The sequence below is a fragment of the Vicia villosa genome, linkage group LG3 (genome assembly GCF_029867415.1).
Source record: "Vicia villosa cultivar HV-30 ecotype Madison, WI linkage group LG3, Vvil1.0, whole genome shotgun sequence".
Taxonomy (NCBI): domain Eukaryota; kingdom Viridiplantae; phylum Streptophyta; class Magnoliopsida; order Fabales; family Fabaceae; genus Vicia; species Vicia villosa.
The window spans coordinates 70774770-70798306 of NC_081182.1; the positions used below are offsets into that span (position 1 = coordinate 70774770).

A 23537-nucleotide genomic window follows, 5' to 3' on the forward strand; every position below is an offset into this window, starting at 1 on the left:
TCTTCTGTATGTTGATGATATGATTATTACTGGTTTTGATCATGCTTCCATTCAAAGCCTTAAACAACAGTTACAAGCAGCGTTTCATATGCAAGATCTTGGTAATTTGCATTGTAAGACTTGTTACAAGCAGCGTTTCATATTCCAAGACTTGTTATTCATTTTCAAGAAACAAGACAATCATTGTTGCTTTAAATCCTAATCTAAATGCATACATCAAGAGGAATTATGGTTGCCATATTACAAAGGAAGTTTTGAGCTAGGAAAACTAGATTTTGACTAAGATACATTGTCTAAAACTTCAAATGAAACAACTATGCATGCAATTATTTAACTAGTTTTAGTCAATTCGTTCGAGAAAACCTATTGACTATCACATTCAACTATAGCAGTTTTGATTACTTGTTTCATTCGGATGATTGATCTATTATGTAATATTGTGTTATTCAGGGTTGCAAGATGGTAGAAATGTCATGTGAAGAACATAATAGGCAGGTATGAAGCTTCCTACATATCTTTCTAACCAACCAGAGACAGACAGACAAGCACCTATTTATATACACTCACTGACTGTAATATTTTGGTGGAGAAGGAATGTTTAAATCTCAACATCAAATAACCAACCATCAAAACAAATGGTCATATCTCAAGCAGCAATGGTTTAGAACAGCATGGAAAAAGTGTTGATGAATATTTAAGTGAAAATTTATGGACTTAATACACATGCCTCAAAAAGTTTATATTATTTAAAGAATAAATAGAGGTGATGCTTTCTAATATTTATTCAAAAATGAAAATAATGTCAATTTCCACAAAGTGGAGAAGCTGTTCCAATTGTGTCATCAGAATCCTGAAGTTGTTCCAATGCTGTCACCACCTCATCCATGTTTGGTCTATTTTTTGGTGTTTCAGACAGACAACAAATTACAATGCAAGCTACTTTCATTGCTTCACGCGGCGAGTATTGCCCTTCTATATAGCAATCCATGACTTTGAATATCTTGCATTTGTTCAAGAGTAACGGCTTGGCCCATTCGATTAAATTACGTTCATTTCGTGGCCTATTTCTATCAAATACACATTTGCCAGACATAATTTCCAACAGAACAAGTCCAAAACTGTATACATCACCCATTTTGGTTTGATAACCTTAAATAAAAAGACAATGGCAAGAAAAGTTAGGAATATTGAAAGGTATTGCTAATTTTTATTATGTAGTAAGAATAATCAGTTACCTGTCATTATGTACTCAGGTGCTGCGTAAATTACTGCAAAACCTTGGCACCTCCTAAACCTTTCATTTTTATTCAATCCGAAATCGAATATCTTTGCATTGTGATTCTGTCATTTACGTATAAGAATTTACAAACCCGGTCTAACCGTAATTAAACTCTTCATTTGTAAGTTTGTTAGATAAAAGAAACCACTTACTGAATCTATTAAGATATTAGAAGTATTTAATTCTCCATGTATCACGTTGACTTCATCACCGTGAAGATATGCAAGAGCCGTAGCAGCATCAAGAGCTATCTTCATGCGGCTTTTCCATGATAGCGGCTGAACATTAGAAGATCCTGATCCATACAAGTCAGGTAGATAACTTGTAAATGAAGTTATCTAATAAATATTTTTGAAAAAAAAAGGCAACAACAACAATAAGTGACATACTTTTATACAAATGATTGTCCAAACTTCCCTCGGGCGAAAAATCGTATACCAAAATGGGGTGGATATCCTCTAAGCAATAACCAATAAGTTTCGCAAGATTGGGATGACTCAGTTGTCCCATAATATTGATTATTCTCTATAATGAAGTAAGATGACAATTAAACATATCAAAATATATCTTAAACTTTGAGTAGAAGTTTTTTGAATGAAACTCACCAACAATTCATTGTGATCCTGATGGCACACTTGGTTAAGCTTCCTGACAGTAATTGCAAAACCTGAATCTGGTTTACTGGGGGCTAATGTATGCTCATCAATCCACCCCTTCCTGACAGTAATTACACAACAAAGCTTGTCATCTCTCCCTTGAATTAAGTTCCTTGTAGCAGTTTTTATATCATTTAAACTGAAGCACTTCAATGTACCATCTTCTCTATCATTCAAACCTGTCAGTAACAAAAATTTAATATGAATTAACAACTTAGGCAAGTATATATATATATATATATATATATATATATATATATATATATATATATATATATATATATATATATATATATATATATATATATATATATATATATATAGGGCATATCATATGAGAATGAAATATTTATATGAGAATGTGAGAATGAATCTGAACCATTGGATTTTAAAATAAATGGTGGAGATTATGAGTGAATCTTTTTTTTCTCTCTCCTGTATCTTGAAATAAATGAAGTAGGAGAGAGAAAAAAAAGATTCAATCATAATCTCCACCATTTATTTTAAAGTTCAATGGTTCGGATTCTTTCTCACATTCTCATATAAATATGTCATTCTCATATGATATGCCCTATATATATATATATATATATATATATATATATATATATATATATATATATATATATATATATATATATATATATATATATATATATATATATATATGGGAGCTTCTATGGTGCAGTTATCAAATTGACTTCAGTGGTGAAGTCACTGCAATTGACCAATAGAATCAAAGCCCTAATCAATCCTAATTAATTCTAAGTTAACCTAAGTCACATCAGCTCAGTAAAATAACTTTACTGTGGGACCCATTTTTAAAAAAAAACTTTTAATTATTGCATATAAGTCCCTATTCATTTAATAATATTTTACAAATTAAATTTTATTTTATTAGATGATAATATATTTTAAACACAAATTATATTTTTTCTTCAAATTCGTTCTTCTTGTTCTTTCTCCCAACTTCTCAATCGAAGAAATCGATTCGAAACCCTAAATTTCTAAATTCCTCCACTGGTGATGTCGCTCTCCTACTCCTTCTTCCTCGATGACGACCTCCTATACAACGAGGAAATCTTCAGCGTCTTATCCGGAGATTTGCTGGCGGAAAGCTTCTCTGATGTCGATTCGTCTCCGCTGACGGAGGAAGAGTTATGCACTTTCTATTAACTTTACGTTATTCTATAATTTATACTCTTCTTAAAGCTTACATTTTAAAAATTGTTCTTAGGTAAACTGGGTGTTCTTGAACATGAAAAGGTTGAGTTGAATAATATGCATAGACATGTACTGTTTTTTTTCCTAAACTTATGGCATGGCCTTTACAACATGTAGTTTGTGTATTCTTCATGTGTGTTTTATGATTGTGTTTGATTTTTTTGAGTACTAGTTAAATCTTAACATGTAACTTTGTTTGCTTTTATGTGTGTTTATTTTCTGTTTGTAATTCTGATATAATTCCGTTCAACTCATCTAAGTTGTTTTTAGATTATACACACGGAAGCCTATATTGCTCAGCTGAAAGTGAAATCCGCAGCTGCTGCTTGTCGCTCGTATGTTACTCTCTTTTATCTTACCTATAATTCATCCATAGTGCAACTTTTAAGATTCTCTTAATGTTTTAGTAGAGAGAATAATTTTTGTTTTGGTTGCGATTAGATTGTAGCTTCAAATGTTCTGTACGGTACGGGTGCCATTGCAAGCGTTCGAGCGGCCGAAATCTACGGGCTTAATGTACTTGCAGAAAGTATCCAGGTAAAAACCCTTACCAATCATTTTCATTTTCTCAGAATCTTTAATTGATTGTTAACAAGAGTGCATATGAAAGGTAAGTAATAGGACGTGCATGTTCTATTCTCGATAACTTTTTCGATGTCTTTTCCAGGACGATTCAGAAATCATCAGTCGTTATCTTGTGCTTGTAAGGGATCCAATAATTCCAACAGCCAATAAGCCTTTTAAGGTGACAACTCATTTTAACCCTTGACTATATACATTCACAGTTGTAGATTCCCTCGAACCAATAACGTTCTCATTCATTATTTTTTAGATAAGCATTGTGTTTACACTAGATCAAGGTCTTCGGGTTCTATTTAAAGTTTTGGCCATATTTGCATCAAGGGACATAAATTTATCCAAGGTATATCTCAGTTTGTTAGTCTAACTCAATAGGTGATGATTAAAATGCGATTAACAATATGTGCTACGGAATCATATTGAAAGTCGTCCTCAAAGAAATCGTCCACTAAGAGTCGTCGATGATTCCAACACTGGCACTGCCAAGTGAGTTTTGTCTTTAACATTATATTGTGTTTCTCAGATGCAGATGCAAGCATTGAAATAGTATTTTTTTTTATTCAACATTGAGTTAGGTACTTTGATTACCTTTTCTATATTGACTTTGAAGCGTCCAGGACTGAGCCTCGGCGCAAACCGAATTAGAACATCTGCAGGTGTGTGTTTTGACATTTTTTTTATGGAAATGCTTCATGAACTCAAATCTTTTTCATAAGCTTTTATATTTTCCAAAGTTGTATACTTGTAATGACTATATGCTAAAACCATTGTATGTCTCTGTAAGAATTTGCCACATTTCTTAGAGTACTTGGGAACAAATTTAGGTTTGTTTATTCCATATGAAAAGAGAAAGACAATTACACGAGTTCAAGACGCAAGACAGAATAATGAAAAGGTCCTTGCTCCATCATTTCCGTTTTGTATAGAGTAAGAGTAAAAGGGTTCTGATTCTCAGTTGATAGTTAAAATAGGGCATTTTATAAGGATTTAGTAAAGGTTATTGAAAAGCCTATGATGTCATACTTTAGGTCCTTGGTGCTTGAGATCCCTTGGGTACTCATTGCGTTGGCATAGAAAAATGGTAATGAAAGTAGGACATGAGAAATGTCTTGCGTTGATTTTAAATAAAATTGGTAACTTTCATGATCACCCTTTTCTCCTCTTTCTCCTTCTACAATATTTTTTCTCGATGAGTACTCATTTGTGCTTTTAATTCAGATCTTGTTCCCCGAGAATCTGTCGTGAAGTTGCTTAAATACCTTCAAGAAGAATCACCTAATGTCACTTTCAAGTGCAACACATAACAACAATGATCAAGCCTGTGATGGAAATCTTCTAAAAAAGTCAAGCCAAGTATTACTTTGCTATTGAATGATTATCTTGGAGATGAGGCACAACTAGAACTATTGAAGAATTATTCAAGAAGCTACGAGGTAATAAAAGATCGTTTTTATGTGTAATGTTAAAAGATTACCTAATTTCAATTTTTCTACTGTCAATTTAAGTGAATTCATACATGAAAGTTACTTATATTTTCTTCTATTAACTGTCTAATAAATTGAAGAAAAGTGTTTGTGTGTCATTAACTGCATTAAAATCTCCTGGCCTCCATTGTAACTCATTCTACACTTTTGGGTCTATTACATGGATGCTCGAGTGGTGGTTCATTAGAAAATAAGTGATATACGAAAAACTCTAGATAGATGGCTGATTATATGCAAACCTGAAAGTTGAAGGAGTTGTGATCCATCAGAATTAATAGATATTCATGCTCTAAATGTGTCCATGATAATTTGTATTGATTATGTTCACTTTTACTTTTAATTCGTGATATGACTCATGTATCATTAGATATTTAGATACTGTTAATCACACTTTTTTACAATGTCATAATCACACTTTTTTATGCATTTTTGGGTGATCATACACTCTCAGTGGCTTTTAGTTACTGCTGTATTTTTATAGCATATAAAGTTACATCTCCGTGTCATTATGTCTGGTTCCAGTGGCCATGGTTGCTTTCTAAGTGGAATATTCCTTGTGATGAAGAAATCTATTTTGCAACTGAGCTTTTAGATATTCACTTAGTTATCATGTAGTCATTTGCAAGATTTCTTATTTAAGTTCCTTTTTGACGAAAAAGACTAGTATTAATTCTGCTTTGGATGATCGATGAATGACATGCTATTTACCGAATAAGTTGGGTTTGATTGGCATAAAAGATGACTCTTTTAGTATATACTATCGTGTGTGTGTGTGTGATGCTTATCTATTGTTTTGCAGGGTGTTTTTCCCGCTTGACTTTGATTCTGCAGCTGATGTTCTTCTAGCTGGCAATAATTCTTCATAAATAGATGACAGACATGTTGGGCTTATATAGCGTCTTTGAAGTGAAACTTAAATTGTTTGTCCTGCTCCTGTTCGCGAATTGAAATATCAAGAAATGATATTTGGCAGTTTGCCAAGTATAGTGACAGATTGTTGTATTCTATTTTCACAAACATGTAATATAGAAACAATTGATACTAAAGATACCAAAACATTCCAATAGGAAACTATGTGTATTTAAATGAGTTATGCCGGTTATGGTTTTTCCTTCCATGTCATGCTTGGAAGTAAAATAATGGAGGTCTCAACCCGTGTTCTCTATTGCCTTGGAAAATCGTACCTAAACAACCAAAGTCCAAGATTGGTGTAATTGTAATGCTTATGTGAGTTCCTGCTTCAAATAATTATGTGAAAATATTATCCAATTGACGATATGTTATATCATCCGTTTTTTGATTAACAATGAATCATTATGAGCATTAAACTGCAATGACTTTTACGCCTCCTTTCACTTAAAAGAAACTCTACAAAGTTGCTAACAGTCAATTGGTTAGCATGGACTAGTTATAAAAAGGTGATGTCAAATTTTTATGCAAAACATTCTCAATAAGTTAGCTGACTAGATAAACTACTTTTGCATTTTATGGACTAGAAATAAGTTGTACTGTGTTCCAAAGTGTATTTGTGGTAACTATTATAAGTCTTAAATTGTTGAATCTCTGTTAAAAAGTGAAACTTATTCTCCTACTTAATCGAATGAACTCTCCCTTTGAGATTATGCTCATAAAATTCCTTTTGCATCCATTTCAACACTATTTAACATTAAACAAATCCTCACTTGAATAAATCTTCGCCCATCAAATTCTAGAAGTTTTTTCTTCACAATTACAAACCATATGATTGACAAACATCAGTCATTGAGGAAATTTAGCAAAAATTAGAGTGCACAAACATCAGTCATTGAGGAAATTTCATGAACAGAAACTTCGCATTCTATGGTTATTGCACAGCATACAAATCATAAACGTACAATACCGACGATGGACTGCGTGCACAAGAGGAACAAAACACCCACACTTGCCCTATTCCTTAAGAAAACGAAAGGCATGCACTGAAGCTCAAACGTTTAAGTGTTGCATCATTGACGCCAGTTTTAATCTAGTGCAACTTCTCTGAATTTAGTATACAATCCAATTCCAGTGCTTTCTTGAAATCATTTTCTTCAAGTGCAATATTGAACCGACAATATCCAGGAATTCCAGTCCAAAAGCCACTATTGATGCATAAACCAGTGGCTTCAAGAATGGCATTCTTAATATTTGAGTCATCGAGCGTTATTTCCTTAGCAGCATCTCCTTCGCTGACTTCACCTTTAAAGGACAACTTTATCTTAATAGTCTTTTTGAGATAGGCGGAGGGTTTGGCCACAACAGATACGCCAGCACATGATTCAAGTACAAGTACGTCCCACTCCCACCCATTCTTCTCAAGTACCTAGGGAAGTATATCCCAAAAAATTGTTTAGCATTTTTTAATAAAAGAAAAAACTACAACCATAAAAAACAAACCATTTAAAAGGAAATTCAAACAGAAATGTTAAGCAGATAAAAATATTACCTCCTTCAAGCGAGCAGACCTACTTCTCAAAATCTGTGTATGTTCAACAATAGCATCCGATAGAATTGATGATTTCTGCTCCCTAAGATCCAGCAACTTCTTTGTAGCATATCTAACAGTACTATGAGGTTTACTTAATCCCGGATAACTATGAAATGCGTCAACCAAAACCGACTGGTTAAGAATAACAAACCCAAGCCTAAGAACACCATTGAGCATCTTAAGAGACAGTCCTCCAAGAAGGGACACACAGAATGATGGCTTGATTGAAGAATTCAGATTAGACAAACACCCCTCCAAATCCCAGCTACCCCAGCCTTAACAGTCAAATTCTAAACCAGAGGATGACGTATCAATTATAACTCTTGCGCCAAATCTAGCACAAGTGCCCAAAATCTCTCCTATCTCCTCGTTGCTATAAACTAAGCCAGTGGGATTGATTGTAGGTCCAGAAATATACACCCATGGGGTTTTCACAGTGCCTTTTCTGTGAACTTAAAACCTACACTGGCATCAGTTGGAACTGTCACCATGTCAGCTTTCAAAAATGTAGCAGAAGAAAGATAGTTCCCATTTGATCCAGTTGGAAAACAGAGGGTGCCGCCTTCTTTATTGCAGCAGAGGACCAGTTTATTGAAAATTGCTTTTGAATTGTCAGCATATATAAATTCTGTACGGCTATCTGTTGGAATCCCATAGTTGCTTTTGACGAAATTTTTTATGCTTGTGGTGACATCTATTTCAGTCTCAGACATGTTTTGTCGAGCAAAACTAACTTTCAAAAATATCAGCCTTAACAGGAGATGGAACATGCAAATAGATTTGATCAACATCCATGTGGATCAGGGAACCACTCTCCACCTCATCAATTGCTAGCTCAGCATTATTAAGGACAGACACGGCTGATTTCGCAAATCCTATCATATCAATTGATTTGACATTTTCACTGCTTCTCTGCAGGACAAAGGTTAAATTTGAGTAATGAGAAAACTAACCATGGGAAACAACTAATTCATGATGATCTCATAAATAGCTATACATAAGATATACTACCTCTCCGTTTCAAATGAACGTCACTTTAACAAAGAAAATTTGTTTCAAAATGAATGTCATTTTGACTTTTCAGTAGAATTAATTTTTTTCCAACTCTGCCATCTAATTATTACTAAAAGGAAAATGAAAAACTAGTGAATATTAGGAACAGGTGCTACACTAAAAACTTTAGTTTTCAAACCTAAAGGATAATGAAAAGGACGGGAAGATAGACCTCAGAAGGTGCACGCCGACAGGCCAGTAGAAAAGCAAGAAGCTCGTGGAAAATACATCCATAATAGTACTGACTGATTAATGCGGTATTGCCTTCTAGTAACTCAGCAGTTTTGGACAGTGCATTAAAGGGGGACTCTTCTTCTGAAATTCAACATCAACTCATGAATAATAAGAACAAAAAAAGTGAGAATAAACACAATACCATTATAGAACAAAGGAGGATGCTTCCAAGGTTGTGTAAGTGTGTGACTGTGTGTGTGGTGGGGGTTTGGGAGCGAGAGAGACCATACCTATGCTGTACTGTGATCCCAATCATAGAGAAATCAACTAACGAAGGAAAAACTGGTGAAAGGATAAACAACTGAGGACAGTAGCGAATACATCTTGAAGAATAGTTAGTTATAAATTATTTAATCTAGGACAGCAAAATGAACAGAACATAAACATATAAACATACACACTTGTGTGTCACTGCTCATAAATAATTGAGATGACATATAAACATATACTCTTGTTCTATTCCATACCTTTGAACAATCAATCAACATACAACATCATCAACATGTTTTCTGTTAAGATTACATTTTCTATCATCCAATCCAACAATAGGTGTTCATATTAAAAAGATAAACAGTACAATACGTACCATGGAATTTCAGCATTGACCTTTGGGTTACTGAAGATTTCAGCAGTTATGTGTCTCTTATTTGTAGGGATAGGCTCACCTGCTAGTGTATATGCATCGCAAAGACCTTCGCAAAACAAAATAATCCTATTAAATTCATAAATTTTTGTACTATTTCAATCAACATGGCATGAAATGAAACAACTTTCAAGTATAATAACACTTCTTACCATTATATTGTTTCCGCCACGGAAAGGATCTTTGAAAATTGCTTGAGGACTAAGGAGGAAAAAAAGGAAAAAGTTAAAAAAGAAAACTACAACTCATGCGGTAAAACTAGTAACTAATAACATCTTAGAAGTATCAGTACAAAAAATCTTACTATAGGATCACTTCATCTGCATCCTTGTTTTAGTAAAGCCTATCAATCAGTTTTCTCCCGATGCCCTCCCTGGCTTTCAACAGCTCTTCTATCCTATTTCTACAAATGCCACTTTAAAACATCAACCCGGAGAAGAAAACGCTATATTTGAAAGCCAAAAATACAGATATGTGAGTTACAATTTCAAGAGATAATTCAGTGTGATGTGTTACAATTGTAAGCCAAATGCCAGTTTGATCCTTCCCAAACAAGTACTGCCTGAAAGTTCTCTACAACAACTCACTGTCATTAAGGAAGAAAAAGTTAGTATCATATAAGTACCAATTATGATAATCAGTTGGAGTAATAACAGAATAAAAGAAGCGGCGTTTCTACAAAGCACTTGTTTTCCATCACAAATGAGCTCAATGACATGATCCCAAACAGACATCCAAATATCATTCAGTTCCACGGCCTAAAACTTAAGACAGATACCTAAAGAAACAGCTTGGTGATCCAACAGGCGCAGTACAAGCATATGAAAAGTAGCTCCATTTCACTTTCTTATGGAGGTTGCAGCTATGAGTCACAAGATAGATAAGCATTTGCATTGTCTGCGAGTGGTAAGGACTTCAGTAGAGAAGTCAAGTGCTGTAGGTGAATGGCTAATCAGTTGCTTCTTCTCCCTTCCAATTGTAATCTCAGGCCGGTTACTGGTCTATTTCCAACATCTACCTGCCATATAAAAAAAGAGACAATATTATGGAATATCTTATATTCGTTATCTCGTCATTTAATGGAGTTAAATACTCGCAAAATACACTTTAAAATTGTAAGATAGAATACTTACTGGAATTGTATTTATGTTTTGGACCGAAATGCTAAATCTTAGCCACTGATCACTTGATGCTTCTAGTAAGAACCAAGACGTATCTCACTAAGTATAGATGCAAGTTGTCTCGGTAGCTGGAACTCGAAAAACTGATGGAGGTCTTCCATTGGAGGTTTGTCTGTTTCAATAATCACGGTTTATATGCAGGTTCAGCTAAATCAGTTTTAAAAAGAGACTATTTCTGAGATTTGTGCAGCAAAACAAATCAAATAAGTACTTACAACGAAGGTAGATATTTATAGTATGGCTCACATATCCGCTGCAACGGATACCCAACAAAAGGGATGTCAAGGGAAGAAGATGCATCGATATGACATCGGGCTGTGAATTAATAGTATCCAACCATTCACTATGATACATTTTTTGACTACTTCCACCCCTCCTTCTATGTATCATAAAAAGATTCTGCGATTTCAACGAAAGATTTTTGTTTTAATGCATGATCAACGCAATCAAGAAGTTTCAAAACTACGTTGTTAGTGACACGTTTCAAATGCACAACAAATTAAGTGGTCGGTTACCTCCTTTTTGATGCATTGGCCGGATAATCCAAATGAAGAGCAGAAATGACCAGATGCCGTTTCTCTTATAAGACGTATTTCATGGTTGAAATGCTCCAACATCTAAAACAACACATTAAGACTTGGTCATAACAAGTTTTGATTCAAATTAAGGGACAATAGAAAATAAGTAGCAACAACACAAATTAAGGGACCATAAAAGCCATCAGATATATTTGTGTGTCAGGCATGTAAGATTCTTCCCAAGGGAAAAGCTATAAACCATAGACAAAATAACCTTTAAATCACAACATTCAACCAATTTAGTTACTAATTCATAACCATTCCCAATTGTACATGGAACCTTCTTTTCGGGAAGCTATAATAACACCCAAAAAAAAACAAAATCAAAACAAGAAGCAAAACAACAACAACAATGTCAATTAAATTCGACTTGTTAAGAGAAAGAGAATGAGGCTGACCTTTTCCCAAACTCGATAGCTCTCTTGACAGCCATCGATTAAGCTTCGCATGAACTTCCGCTTTTCACCCGTAGCCATAGTAGGAGTAAGAGATGTATGGGTTTTGGTGAAATTAGAAAGACAAGTATTCTAATTTGTGTTTGAATAGGTATCCAAGAAAGAGAGGGAGATGAAATTTTTTGAGATTTCAAAGGAGGGAAATGTTGGAGCGTTCTAAATTTTTTTTAGGATTTGTTAGAAAAGTTGAGGGAATATGAAAAAGTGGGAGAAGTTTGATTTAATAAAATTTACAAAAGTAATTTTGATTAATTTTAATTAGTTATATATTTGCACTATAACTTTTGATTTTATCGATTTTGCAGACTCATTTGTAATATTTATTATCAATTTTAATTTTAAAATATATTTTTATATAATCAATTAATTTAATAAATATATATATATATATATATATATATATATATATTTTAGTTAATTTAGTCTAAGAAAATAAAACTAAAACACTTTGAAATATTAAAAAGTCTTGGTAAATTAAAAAGTCTAGTATTTATATTTTGAAAAACTTTTAAGTTTATAGAATCAAATTAAAACTAAAATAAATTTTGAATAATAAATTGTGAATCTAATTTTAAGAAAAATACATTAGAAACCTAAAATTTAAAAATAAATATTTATTCTTTTATTTATTTATTTATTTAATTGTTATTTTCATTTTTAAAACACGATATATAACTGTCTCAATATATAACTGTCTCATTTTTTAAAATAAATATTTATTATTTTATTTTTATTTAATTAATTGTAAATTTTTGTCTCAATGTCCGTCTCTGTCAGACACGGATAAAAATCCGTCTAACATAGTTTACCATCTTCTGTTGACTATCTTCCATGGTTCACACATAGTTGACCATCATCCATGCATCTCAGACATAGTTAAGACATAGTTTACCATAATATGTCGACTATCTTCCATTGTTCACACATAATTGACCATCATCTATGTATCTCTGACATAGTTCACACATAGTAGACCATCATCTGTTGAATCTCTTCCATGGTTCACACATATATGAATATCATCTATGCATCTCTGACATAGTTCACACATAGTTGACCATCTTCGATTGACTATCTTACATGAGACACACATAGTTGACCATCATCTATGCATCTCTGACATAATTCACACATAGTTTATAATCTTCTATTAACTATCTTCCACGGTTCACACATAATTGACCGCCATCTATTGACTATCATTTGATGAATCTCTAACATAGTTCACACATAATTGACCATCTTTTATTGACTGTCTTACATGGTGCACACGTATTTGACCATCATTTATGAATCTCTGACATGGTTCCCACATAGTTAACCATCTTTTATTGACTGTCTTACATGGTGCACACATATTTAACCATCCTCTAACATGGCTCACACATAGTTAACCATCATCTATTGACCATTTTCCATGGTTCATACATAGTTGACCATCATCTATGCATCTCTAACATAGTTCACACACAATTGACCATCTTTTATACACTATATTTCATGGTTCACACATAGTTGACATTCATCTATGCATCTATGACATAGTTCACACATAGTTGACCTTCATCTATGCATATATTACATAGTTCACAAAACAACTGACAGTCATCTATGCATTTATTACATGGTTCACATATAGTCGACCGTCTTCTATGCGTCTCTGACATGGTTCACACATATGTTGACCATCATCAATGCATTCCTAACATGGTTCATTAATAGTCGTACATAATTAGTTGACTGTCTGACATGGTTCACACATAGTTTACCATCATCAATGCATCCCTGACATGGTTCACACATAGTGGGACATCAGCAGTTGACTGTTTTATTTGGTTCATACATAGTCGACAATCTTCAATGCATCCCTAAAATAGTTCACACATAGTCGGACATCATCAATTGACTGTCTGACATGGTTCACACATAGTTGACCATCATCAATGCATCCCTGACATGGTTCACACATAGTGGGACATCAGCAGTTGAGTGTCTGACATGGTTCACACAAAGTCGGTCATCTTTAGTGCATCCCTGATATGGTTCACACGTAGTCGGACATCATTGGTTGATTGTCAACTATGTGTGAACCATGTCAGACATAGTTTACCATCATCAGTTGACTCCCTGACATGGTTCACACATAGTTGATTATCTTCTATCCATCTGTAACCTGGTTCAGACATAGTCGAACATCATCAGTGCATCCCTGACATGTGTTGAAATCAAAAGTTTAAGTCAAAGCGACCCATGTCGTTGACTCTGATCCATTAAAATATGATTCAGAGTACATCCACTAACATGGCTCACACATAGTTAATCATCATCTATTTACTATCTTCCATGGTTCACACAGAGTTGACCATCATCTATGCATCTCTGACATAGTTCACACACAATTGACCATCTTCTATACACTATCTTTCATGGTTCATACATAGTTGACCTTCATATATGCATTTATGACATAGTTCACACATAGTTGACCTTCATCTATGCATTTATGACATGGTTCACCGTCATCTACTGACTATTTTCCATGGTTCACACATAATTGACCATCATCAATGCATTTATGACATGGTTCATACATAGTTGATCATCATCAATGCATCTCTGACATGATTTTCCATCACCTACTGACTCTTTTCCATGGTTCACACATGGTTGACCATCATCAATGCATTACTAACATGGTTCACACATAGTCCACCATCATCAATTGACTCCCAGACATAGTTCACATATAGTTAACCATCATCAGTTGACTCCCTGACATGGTTCACACATAGTTGACCATCTCTTGTCCATCTATAACATTGTTCACACATTGTCGGATATCATAAGTTGACTCTCTAACATGGTTCACACATAGTGGAACATCATCAGTGCATCTCTGACATGGTTCACACATGTGTTGACCGTCATCAATGCATCCCTAACAGGGTTCACTAATAGTCGTACATTATTAGTTGACTGTCTGACATGGTTCACACATAGTTGGTCATCATCAATGCATCCCTGACATGGTTCACACATAGTGGGACATCAGTAGTTGACTGTCTGACATGGTTCACACAAAGTCGACCATCTTTAGTGCATCCCTGATATGGTTCACACATAGTCGGACATCATTAGTTCATTGTCTGACATGATTCACACATAGTCGAACATCATCAGTGCATCCCTGAAATGGTTCACACACAGTTGAACATCATCAGTTGACTCCTTGACATGGTTCACACATAGTTGATCATCTCCTATCCATCTGTAACATGGTTCACACATAGTCGAACATCATTTGTGCATTCCTGACATGGTTCACATATAGTCGAACATCGTCAGTTGACTCCTTGACATGGTTCACACATAGTAGACCATCTCTTATCCATTTGTAACATGGTTCACACTTAGTCGAGCATCATCAGTGCATCCCTGACATGGTTCACAAATAGTTGACTATAATCAACGCGTTTCATACATGGTTCACACATAGTTGACCATCATCAATGCATCTTTGACATGGCTCACCATCATCTACTGACTATTTTCCATGGTTCACACATAGTCGACCTTCATCAATGCATCTCTGACATGGTTCACACATAGTTGACCATCATCAATTGACTCCCTGACCATCTAATATTCATTTGTAACATGGTTCACACGTAGTCGATCATCTCCTGTCCATCTATAGCATGGTTCACACATAGTTGGACATCATCAGTTGACTCCCTGACATGGTTCACACATAGTTGACCATCTCCTATCCATTAGTAACATGATTCACACATGGTTGACCATCATCTATGCATCTCTGACATCATTTGTTGACTCCGTGACATGGTTCATACATGGCCGACCATCATCAATTGACTCCCTGACCATCTAATATTCATTTGTAACATGGTTCACACATAGTCGATCATCTCATGTACATCTATAGCATGGTTCACACATAGTTGGACATCATCAGTTGACTCCCTGACATGGTTCACACATAGTAGGACATTATTAGTGCATCCCTGACATGGTTCACATATAGCCAAGCATCATCTGTTGACTCCCTGGCATGGTTCACACATGGTCGACCATCATCTGTTAACTATCTTCCATGGTTCACACATAGTTGATCATTATATACGTATCTTAGACATAGTTCACACATGATTGACCATCCTCTATTGACTATATTCCATGGTTCACACATGGTTGACCATCTGTAGCAACCTACCCTAAAAATAAAGACTTAGAGTCGCCACCTATTCTGAAGGGCGAATAGGAAACCCTACGCAGTTTAGAGATCGGGGTAAGTTATTATAATCAGGTTGAGGGAAGGTGTTAGGCACCCTCAACCATTTCCTAAGGTTTGATCATTATAGTTAACGGATTAAATAATGTATTGCTGGTTGCTCTGATCGATAGATTCGATCGTCGCGCGCAGCAAATAAAATGTATTTTAAAGTTTGTATATATTTTTTATTATTTTATCTCTCGTCGTTGCAACTAATAGATTTAGTCGGGTCGAGGAGAGAATTAAGCCAGAATTAGTTAAATTAACAAAAATAAATTAATTCGATTAAATTTATTTCTCGCCAATGCGACTAATAGGTTTAGTCGGATCGAGGAGAAAATTATATTAATCAAGAATCAATTAGATAGGAATTAGTGTTTTTGGGCAGTAGGATTGGGCAAACCTTTAATGCGTTGATGGCCATTCTAGGGTTTTTGTGATTTAATAGTTAAAACTAATTAAATAGATTAAATCAAATATTCGAAATAATCGAAAAAAATCCTAAATCCTAATCATTAACCTAATCCTAATTTTATCACTTAAATCCTAAATTAAATTTATAAAAGAAAACCTTAAATTCAATTCTAAAATAAAAAATTGAAAATACAAAATAAAACAAATTTATAAAACTAATAAAAGAATAATAATAAAAATCCTGGATAGAAATCCTGTGTGGTACTCCCTTGATGATCCATGGTGAACCTTCAGCATTGATGCGTTGGATCCTTGCTTGGTACGGATCTGATGATAGAGAACCAAGGTACATCGTGGACGCATGAAGGCTCATTGCACTGAATCTGTAAACAACATCCTTTAAGAAAAAAAAGGCAAAGAAAAACTGCAGTAGGCTGGGATCGAACCCACGCCCCTGCACTTTATGATGTTAAAGCTCTCCCATTGCCGCTACGCCGTCGTTGCTTCGCTTTAAGCAAACGAAAATTATACACTATATATGAAACGAAAGCGCTTAAAAATTTGAAAAAAAAAAGCTTGCGCCGGTACTGTTCCTCCATTGTTCTCACCATGCTTTTCCCGGACCTGCAGATTTCATACTCATATAACACAGCAAATAAATATTAAAAAATCACATGGTTCAATTGGAAATTATATTCTGAACACAATAATGTCTTCTTTTCTGTCCAATTTTACTTATTTTGAGGAATACCAATTTGAAGCTTTGATAACCCAACAATGGTGAAAAGCCAAACTCCATCTTCTTCTTCCTCAAGACCACCACCATGGCCAAACTCATATTTTCTCCATTCCTCGTCAAATTGAAAAATGTAAAATACCAAATTGCTCAGAATTTCATCACGATTCCAACCATGTAACTTATTAAAGCTATCATCCAAAGATAAATACGAATTTCCAAAAAGTACCAAATAAACCCTAACTGAACAATTCTATCAATCTATGAACACAGTTGATTTTAATCGAAATTGACGACCCAGTTAGATTTAGCAATATAATATCTACATCTTCCTACAAAAAAATTATGCTAATGATGCTTATATGATGACAGTGTCGATGTCAACGGCGGAGAACCACCGCCGGAAAATTCTCCGAACCAATTCTAATTTCTCACGTTAGTTTTTTTTTTTATATATTTATGTTTATATTGATTTTTTATTTTGAGTAGATTTTGATTTGGTGAAGTGGAGATTGAAGTGAAATTGTTGAAATCAAAGGGTATCCGAAATTATATTTTTACGACTATGAAAAGATGAAGTGGGGAAGATGAATCATAATTTATTTTATTCTTTTATAAACATTAAAAATTAAAAACAATATTAATATGTTAAGGGACTAATAAACATTAAAATTTAAAAATAATATTAATATGTTAGGGATTAAGTTGCAATATACAAACTATAAAATTACCACAGTAAGTGACAATAAGGGTCATTTAATGCTTCAGTCCTATGTGGCACTATTAAGGCTTAGGGCTTAATTCTGATTGGTCAGACAGTGACTTCACCACTGAAGTCAAATTGGCAACTGCACCATAGAATTTCTATATATATATATATATATATATATATATATATATATATATTCATTCAATGTGAATAAGAATGTTGCATTACGATAATACGGAGGACTGTGCTTAGTTTTGAACCATGCACTAAAGAAGCGACCCATGAACATGTTGCTGGAAGTGTCGTAAAGAGTAATGCAGAAATTGAAACGTTGAAGAAAACGTTAGAGGATGAAACAAACGAAGGAAGCTGGTGGCTCTGATTCTGTGAGAAAGAGTGAACGTGGATGGGAAGATTAAATGGTTTGCGGAGGATTTCCTGTCAGTGAAGAAGGAAGAAGGGCAAAAACACGGTTTTCTTATAAAGGAAAAACACGGTTAGTTAGGAGTAATGAAAAACTCCATTTTAAGATAATCTACAACATTTAAAAACATTCCAATTTAAGGTTAATCTACATCATTCTACAACACGGTTTTCTATTATTTACTTTTAATTTGTTAATTAGTCAATTAATTAATTATTTTTTAAGTAAAAAATGTTTTTAAAAAATATTTATTTATGTTTTAAGTAAACAATAAAAGGTTGTTCATCTATCAATTAGGTAATTAATTATTTAAAAAAACATCATAAATACTCCCTTTTATTCTATTTATATAAAAAGAATATATTTTAAGCTTATTGAATAATCAATAACATAATGGAACAAATACATTAATTATTAAATAAATATAAACAATCAACTTTTTTTTCTTTTATAAATATGACTAGTAAATTAAAAGATTCCAACAAATTTATAATAAATCCACCTATTTTATAGAGCAATTAATTTCACCAGTATTTTTTTAAACATATAAAAATAACATTTTTTCCTGCTAATAGGTAAATAAATAGTAAAATTTTATTTTCATTTATTGCTCATATGCCGATTCCTTTTATAGTTTTAGAAATTTTGTTTTTTAGTTGGGGTGTTCAAAACTAAATCGACCAAAAAAATCACAAAACCAAAATCGTAAAAAATTGTATTTAGTTCGGATGTGTTTGAACCATTTTCTAACAGAACTGCGCAGTTCAGTTTGGTTTGCGATTTATATTTTGCAAACCGAACCAAATCAAACCAAACCAATTATGTTACAAAATCTTACTAACCAATATATATTTCTTTAATTCTTTAGAGAAATCAATTGACATTGTGTGTATATTTTATCATATTATTCTTTGTATGATATTTATTTTAATTTATATATCAACAAAAAAACAAAATATTATTCATTTATAAATACTATTTTGATAAAATAAATTTTATCGTATACTTATTTAAGAATCCAATTTCATGAATATCTTTCTTTAGACTTAAGATAAACTTATAAGACGCAATTTTATGTATCAAATTTTAAACTTATTTTGACAATTAAAAACTCTTTATGGTAATGGATGAATGATGAAACAGAAAATTATATTTTCCTCTATATGTATGTATGACTCAATAACTTGTTTTTGTAAAAAGTCGAACCAACTCAAACCGCATTAATTTGGTTTTGTTTGGTTTGATTTTATTTTTAAAAGCCAATCGAACCAAATCAAACCACAAGTTTTTTTCTCTTGCGGTTTGAATGATTTTTAGCATTAAAATCGTCCAAACCGCACCGTGAACACCCCTACTTAGGATGTAGGAGAAAGAGGTCCAAGTAATTCAGAATTCTTGCCGAGAGGTCATGACACTGACTGGGTATTATTTTTAACCGAAATCGAACTCAATATTTTTCAAACATTTATTTCTTAGAAAAACCTGTTTACCACTCGAATCCAAATGCTTTATTAGATATTTTTTCAGGAATGCTATTTTCACACTACTAGTTACATATTGTTTATTATTATTATTATTTAACTTTGCACCTTCTTCTTTCTTATCACTTACCATTTTTTTCCAACAACCACGATAAGTTATTTATCTCTTCCAACTTTTTTTTTCTTCTCCGTTAACTAATTTCTTCCAACACCCACTGCAACTCTGATTCCTTCCATTACAACATCCCTCATTTCTTCAATCATATTTTTCTTTTTTTCTTTTTTACCCATTCCTCTACTTTATTGTAATTTTGGTTTAATTTTGTTGAGTAATGCTAATATGTGCCCTAAAGACACATGTTAAGAGCTAAATGTAAAAGTTTTTTTATTGGAAATTGTACAATATTTTTATTAAAAATTTATAATTAATATTTTCATTGCTTTGTTTCAAGATAAACTTTCTATTAATATGTTTTTTAACATGTGCCCTTAGGGCACATGTTAGCTTTACCCAATTTTGTTATATATATATAAATATAATGATTTAAGAGAAGTATGAAAGAAAATAAATACAAATTACATCTTTAATAACTTTGCAATTTATCAAAAAATAGTGTGGATTTGTGATTTGTGATATATTTTTTTCTTTATGAATGTTAATAAATTCTTAAAGATTAAAACGAGAAGTTGGTTAAAAGAGTTCAAATATTGGTTAGCAGAACTTTAGACATTAAAAAAATTATAGTAAATTATAAGTAATATCAAATTAATTAAGTGTAAAATGTTGGTTAATAAGTCTAAGAAATTGGTTAATGAGTTTTCAACCATAAAAAACATAGGAAGTAAAGTAGAAATAAAATAATGTTGATTAATCATCTATAAAAAAATTGATTAAATCATTTCAGAAGTTGGTTAATGAATTTGTAAATATAAAAATAATAATAAATACGATAAAATTGGTTAATTGTATGTAAAAAATTAGTTAATATATATTGAAATATGGTTAATATAAATAGTGGTTTCAACTATTAGTTTTATTTTGATAGGGGAGAGGAAATTTTAGAGTTTTAATGCGATTTTTTTTTTAAATAATCATTTTTTAAAAAAAAATTCCAGAAATAACAAGGTTTTCAAAATAATTACGAAAATGTTTTTTTTTTTTTTAAAATAACACGTTGTCGCCAGGGGGGGTGTGGCGACAACGTTCTGGGCTTAAGTGATGTCGCCAGGCCCATTGGCGCCTCCCTTGTATTGTTTAGGTGTTGTCGCCAGCCCCCCTGGCGACAACACCCCCCCTATTTTTTTTTTTCTTTTTTTTTTCTGTTTTTTTTATATTACTTTTTTAGTTGTTTTTTTATTTTTTTAAGATGGAAATATAATAGCAATAAATTAAACATAACCAAAATACAAAATACATTGAAATGAAAAACAACACAAAATACATTAAAATGAAAAACAACTCAAAATACAGTAACGATACAAATAAAAATCCTATTGCGCGCCACGTGGACCATGGTACGATCCACATTCAGGTTGTCTAATAGGTCGTGTAGACGGGTCACGAGTTGGTAATGCCCCCTATTCCTGCGACGACGCCCCCCTCTATTTGGTTCGTCTTGTGCTTGAGTCGACGGCCCCTCAATGAAATCTGGGTCTTCAAAATCTGTGGGCCGTCCTTGACCTCTAGAATTCCCTCCATAGGATAGGCGGGTGCCCGCGGCGCTGTCAAAGCTTTGTCTAGGCGGGTTGAAATTTCTCCTAGTGGGTGCGGCCTGGAAGTTTTGGAAGTTGGTGGTGGATCCGGTTTGGTTAAAATACAATGGTTGTGGTGGTGTGTTGAGGTCAAATGGTTGGTTGGTGTACTGTGACGTTGGTTGGTCGAATGTGGTGTATTGCGGGTATTCTTCTTCTATGCCCATGTCGGGGGTTATTGGTGGTGATCTTGAAGAGCTCCCCGCATGGAATTCTTGGAAATGTGATCTGGAAGAGCTCCCTACATGGAATTCTTGATTTTGTGGTTGAGTTTGGGATGGAAAAAATTGGTGGTATTGTTGGGAATGTTGTTGGTAAAAAGGTGTTTGTGGTTGGATTGGTTGTTGGTGGTAACTTTGTTGTTGTTGTTGGTGTTGCCGTGGGTAATGTTGTTGTTGGTAATTTGGCGGTGGTTGTTGTTGTTGTTGGTAATTTGGTGGTGGTGGTTGTTGTTGTTGGTGGTAATTTGGTGGTGGTTGTTGTTGTCCTCCAAAATATGGAGGTTGTGCTCGCGGGTCAGCTAAATAGAAAGGGGCAGACACAATCATTTCAGGATTTGTGACCGATCTGTACCAGTTGACATATTCAACAGTTGGCTTCATTTCTTGCGGCGCCACAGGAAATTCTAGAACATATTTGGAACGACGAGCCCATATTTTACGCTGATCTATAGCAAACGTCTTGTAATTTTCTACGTACCACTGTTCGCTAACCTTCGCCAGATGCCAACGTCCCAAACAGTCAGGTTCAGGTGGGTCAGGGATACCTTGATGCATGCCGAATTGGAGCTTCACACGGTCACTTTGGTGCATCTCCACAGTGGTGAACCGTATGATGGGTGATTTTGTCGTCCAAATAGCCGCCTCGTCAAGGTCGGGTACGTGATCCAATTCCAAGTAAGGTCTCCAAATAAACTGCAAAGCAAATAATATTAATTTCAAAATATAGAAGATAGTAAATTTTATAAATATATTTTGAAAATGGATACATGCTGAAGGCATCATTCAGAAAGAAATTTAATGCGTGGGTGATACGTTCGATATCTCAAGCCCACACCTGCGTCACCACTAACATGGCGCAAGATCATCGAAAACTCAGTCATGACATGATATGTCATACCATCATTCCTCTGGTCGAAACTGACCCATCACTGAAGGTGAAGACAATTACTTCTCATTGCGTTTCTGTGTTCAAATACAGACCTTCGTACAGAAAGGCTTGGTTGGCGAAACAGAAAGCAATTGAAAAAGTCTACGGCAACTGGGAGGAATCGTACCAACAACTTCCTCGCTACCTGGCTGCACTGCAATTGTATTCACCTGGGACTGTTACTATATTGGAGACACTGCCGGCACAGTCCCAAGACGGAACCCCTCTCGAAGGTAATGGAATCTTCCATAGACTGTTCTGGGCGTTTCGACCATGCATCGTCGGTTTTGGTTTTTGCAAGCCGATTATTCAAATTGATGGAACATGGCTGTATGGGAAATACAAGGGAACTTTGCTGATGGCGGTCGCGCAGGATGGAAACAGCAACATTTTTCCAATAGCCTTTGCTCTGGTAGAAGGAGAAACAGCTGCTGCTTGGAGTTTCTTTCTGAAGAATCTCCGAGCTAGAGGTAAGCGGTGGAATTCAGTGTTACAAACACAACAGGTCTACAGTGATGTGTGTATGAAATATATACAACAGGAATCTGCCAAGGGTAACACTCACCGAGTGACCGAGTTCGACCGTCATGGCCACACCTTCAGTGTAAAGGAAACAATTGACCACAACCAGGGACTTCCACGACAACAGTATCGCGTCAATATCCCAGATCGTTGGTGCGACTGTGGCCAATTTCAAGCATATCACATG

The 23537-nt window shown here is 34.1% G+C and overlaps 1 protein-coding gene, 1 long non-coding RNA gene and 1 pseudogene across 12 annotated transcripts; 1 reads left to right on the top strand and 2 right to left on the bottom strand.

The window, feature by feature from the left end:
• Window positions 1-775: 775 nt before the first annotated feature.
• On the bottom strand, window positions 776-18418 carry LOC131661826 (receptor-like cytoplasmic kinase 176). Its single transcript, XM_058931466.1, has 6 exons — window positions 18251-18418; window positions 1885-2114; window positions 1669-1804; window positions 1432-1574; window positions 1236-1341; window positions 776-1149 (listed from the first exon to the last, which is right to left on the bottom strand). Exons 1-6 carry the CDS (start codon window positions 18309-18311, stop codon window positions 803-805), a joined length of 1023 nt encoding a protein of 340 aa, XP_058787449.1. The 5' UTR covers window positions 18312-18418; the 3' UTR covers window positions 776-802.
• On the top strand, window positions 2861-6491 carry LOC131661828 (uncharacterized). 11 transcript variants are annotated; one of them, XR_009301277.1, is made up of 7 exons: window positions 2861-3494; window positions 3601-3696; window positions 3827-3904; window positions 3992-4665; window positions 4767-4871; window positions 4957-5171; window positions 6022-6491. It is a non-coding gene; the product is annotated as an uncharacterized LOC131661828 (long non-coding RNA). The 11 variants fall into 11 exon arrangements; XR_009301279.1 differs by having other exon boundaries at window positions 3992-4633; XR_009301275.1 differs by lacking the exon at window positions 4767-4871 and having other exon boundaries at window positions 3992-4224; window positions 4314-4394.
• On the bottom strand, window positions 6889-12059 carry LOC131661825 (methionine S-methyltransferase-like; annotated as a pseudogene).
• Window positions 18419-23537: the final 5119 nt, after the last annotated feature.